This window comes from Kryptolebias marmoratus, linkage group LG1 (genome assembly GCF_001649575.2).
Source record: "Kryptolebias marmoratus isolate JLee-2015 linkage group LG1, ASM164957v2, whole genome shotgun sequence".
In the NCBI taxonomy this organism is placed as follows: Eukaryota; Metazoa; Chordata; class Actinopteri; order Cyprinodontiformes; family Rivulidae; genus Kryptolebias; species Kryptolebias marmoratus.
In genome coordinates this window covers 34,806,985-34,809,527 of record NC_051430.1, presented here as the reverse complement: position 1 = coordinate 34,809,527, position 2,543 = coordinate 34,806,985, and the positions used below count along the sequence as shown (strand labels likewise).

At 39.8% G+C, this 2,543-nt stretch overlaps 1 protein-coding gene across 3 annotated transcripts in view; it reads left to right on the top strand.

The window, feature by feature from the left end:
- The window catches only part of LOC108244990 (anoctamin-4), a 56,711-nt gene that overhangs the window by 28,725 nt on the left and 25,443 nt on the right, over nucleotides 1-2,543 (top strand). For all 3 annotated transcript variants that reach the window (XM_017431591.3, XM_017431594.3, XM_017431593.3), the window contains 3 exons: nucleotides 771-826; nucleotides 1,001-1,122; nucleotides 1,285-1,419. In XM_017431591.3, the coding sequence (XP_017287080.1) occupies nucleotides 771-826; nucleotides 1,001-1,122; nucleotides 1,285-1,419 (313 nt within the window). The remainder of the gene's footprint in view (nucleotides 1-770; nucleotides 827-1,000; nucleotides 1,123-1,284; nucleotides 1,420-2,543) is intronic.

Here is a 2,543-nt window from a genome sequence, read left to right as displayed (position 1 = left end):
CCAAAACTACAACACCTCACTGGTATTTGATAAAAAGGTGAAATCTCTGCTAAAATCTTGTGTTTTGAATCAACATTCATATAAACTAATTCATGTCATTTCAGTGAGTCATCATGGTTGTGCCCTGAGTCCAAATACATGTCATATACACATTCAAGCCACTTGTTTTAAATAAATGCTTCTATTTTAATTCAGTTTTGGTCTTCATTGTAACTGATGTGCAGGGGGAGAATGACTGGTTAACCTCAGTAGTTTTTAAAGTCTGGCTATGGCGCTGGTTGGATGGATGGATGGATGGATGGATGGATGGATGGATGGTGATCTATTCAAATTGTTGCAGAATTAACATTTCGTTCATTCCTACATTAAATGCCTCTGCCGTCTCATTTTGTGACAAACCAATGGTATTCTCAGCTATAATAATTGCATAGTAGACTGTCTGTGTAGTTCCTTTATCTAATTTTTTCCAATTGCAGTGCTGCTTTTAAAATAGCTTCTTGAAGGCGTCTAGGATTATTTGTTAAGCAGCGTATTTCAATGAAAGGGCAACAGTTGCAGCTTTTTTATCTCAGTGTTCAATGGTGATAGTGCTTTTATTATGTTTTCTTTCATTCTTTATATTTCCTGAAATTCTCCATCATCACAGTGTAGAATCTAGGACTAGAGTTAACACATTCAAAAGCACATTCAAGCTGTAGTTATTTCTGCTCTGTAGATGTAACAGCGCTGTTATCTCACATCCTGATCAAGTCTCTCATTTCTGATTGCAGGGCTCAATCGTCTTTTGAGCAATAACTCGTATGAGGCAGCTTTTCCTCTTCATGAGGTAATTAGGCTCATCTGCCCTCGAAGCACTTCACCAGCCAGTTTCCACCACCTGTTTTATAGTCGTCACTGCTCGTTCCGCGCAGCATATCATCACTAGTTTCATTTTAGTAATACTATGGCATGTGCACAGAAACACGGTGTAGATTGTATATCCGTGTTCAACCTTTAACAGGGCAGCTACCGCAGTAAAAACCCCATCAGGACACATGGAGCAGAGAACCATCGGCACCTGCTGTATGAATGTTGGGCCTGGTGGGGGGTCTGGTACAAGTACCAACCGCTGGACCTTATCAGGTGAGAGTGGCGTTTTAGATCACATTTACAAGGTAACCAACCCAAAGCAAAAGGCAACCGCTAAAAACATATCAAGCTATTTAGCTGCTGTTTACCAGTTTTCTAAAGGAAATATATTTAAGGCCACTTCAAATGAAGAATAACTTGTTTTTCTTGCTTCAGGAGGTATTTTGGGGAGAAGATCGGTCTGTACTTTGCTTGGCTGGGCTGGTACACGGGGATGTTGTTTCCTGCAGCGGTGGTCGGCCTCTTTGTGTTCTTGTACGGCGTTTTTACTCTGGAGCACTGCCCAGTCAGGTAAAGAGCTTTGCTATTTATTTTTTACGAAATCAAACTGTGATTTATGTCCCTAAAGGCTGTAGTTTTGCTCTGCATTTGTATGGAATACCCAGTCTCATCATCATAGTACTTTATATGTGTTGACCAGGGATTGCATCATTAATATTTTCCTTGTCGTCCAAAAGGGTGAAAGAAATACATTCATGATGTCTCCCCTAAAAGTTAAATAGTCTAATTATCGTATTTTTTGGACTATAAGCCATAAAATGCATAATAAAGAAGGAAAAGACACATATAAGTCGCATTTTTGGGGGAAATTTATTTGATAAAATCCAACACCAAGAGCAGACATGTCATCTTGAAAGGTGATTTAAAATAAAAATAGAACAGAGACAACAACAGGCTGAATAATTGTATGGTATGCTAACGTTATATGACATATAAACAATATTAAGAGTTATTCAGATAACTATAGCATAAATAACATGCTAACAAGTTTACCAAACCACCTGTGTCACTCCAAATCACTAAATCCAATAAAATCTCCATCCTCTGTGTCACTTTTAAACAACTCTGCTAACTCCGGAGGAAGAAGATGCTTTTTCTTCTACGTCGCTGACGTCAGACTCATCGTCAGTTTCTCGCTAACTCCAAACTTTCTTTCTGCTGCTCGATTACCGTTTCCGGCTGCATATTTTACAACTTGCAGCTTGTAATTTGCAGAATATGATTTTCTTCTCGGTGCCATTTTTGTAAAGCCCTTCTCAGTTGTTTTTATAATCAGACCCTCCAGGATTTAGTGATGTTGCAATCGCAACTTTTAACGCAAAATCAAGCAAACCCTGCGAAATCGCAACTTTCTGCAACTTTGCCCAAAACACCGCAACTTTAACCAAAATAACATCAAATAACTCAGGAAGAAGACACGTGACGTCACTTCCTGTTAACATCAGAATGCCGGGAGCGTGCAGGAGCAGCGACCGAAGCCAAAATGGCCGCTAATGCTTCACATTTGCCCACAAAGATTTCAGCAAACCAGTTTCCTCCCCAGCTGCAGCTGTTTTGCACGTCCTGCAGTGTAATCATGGAACATAAACGCATCGACAAACACTTTGTGTCTGCAAAACATGTGAGGAGAGCTG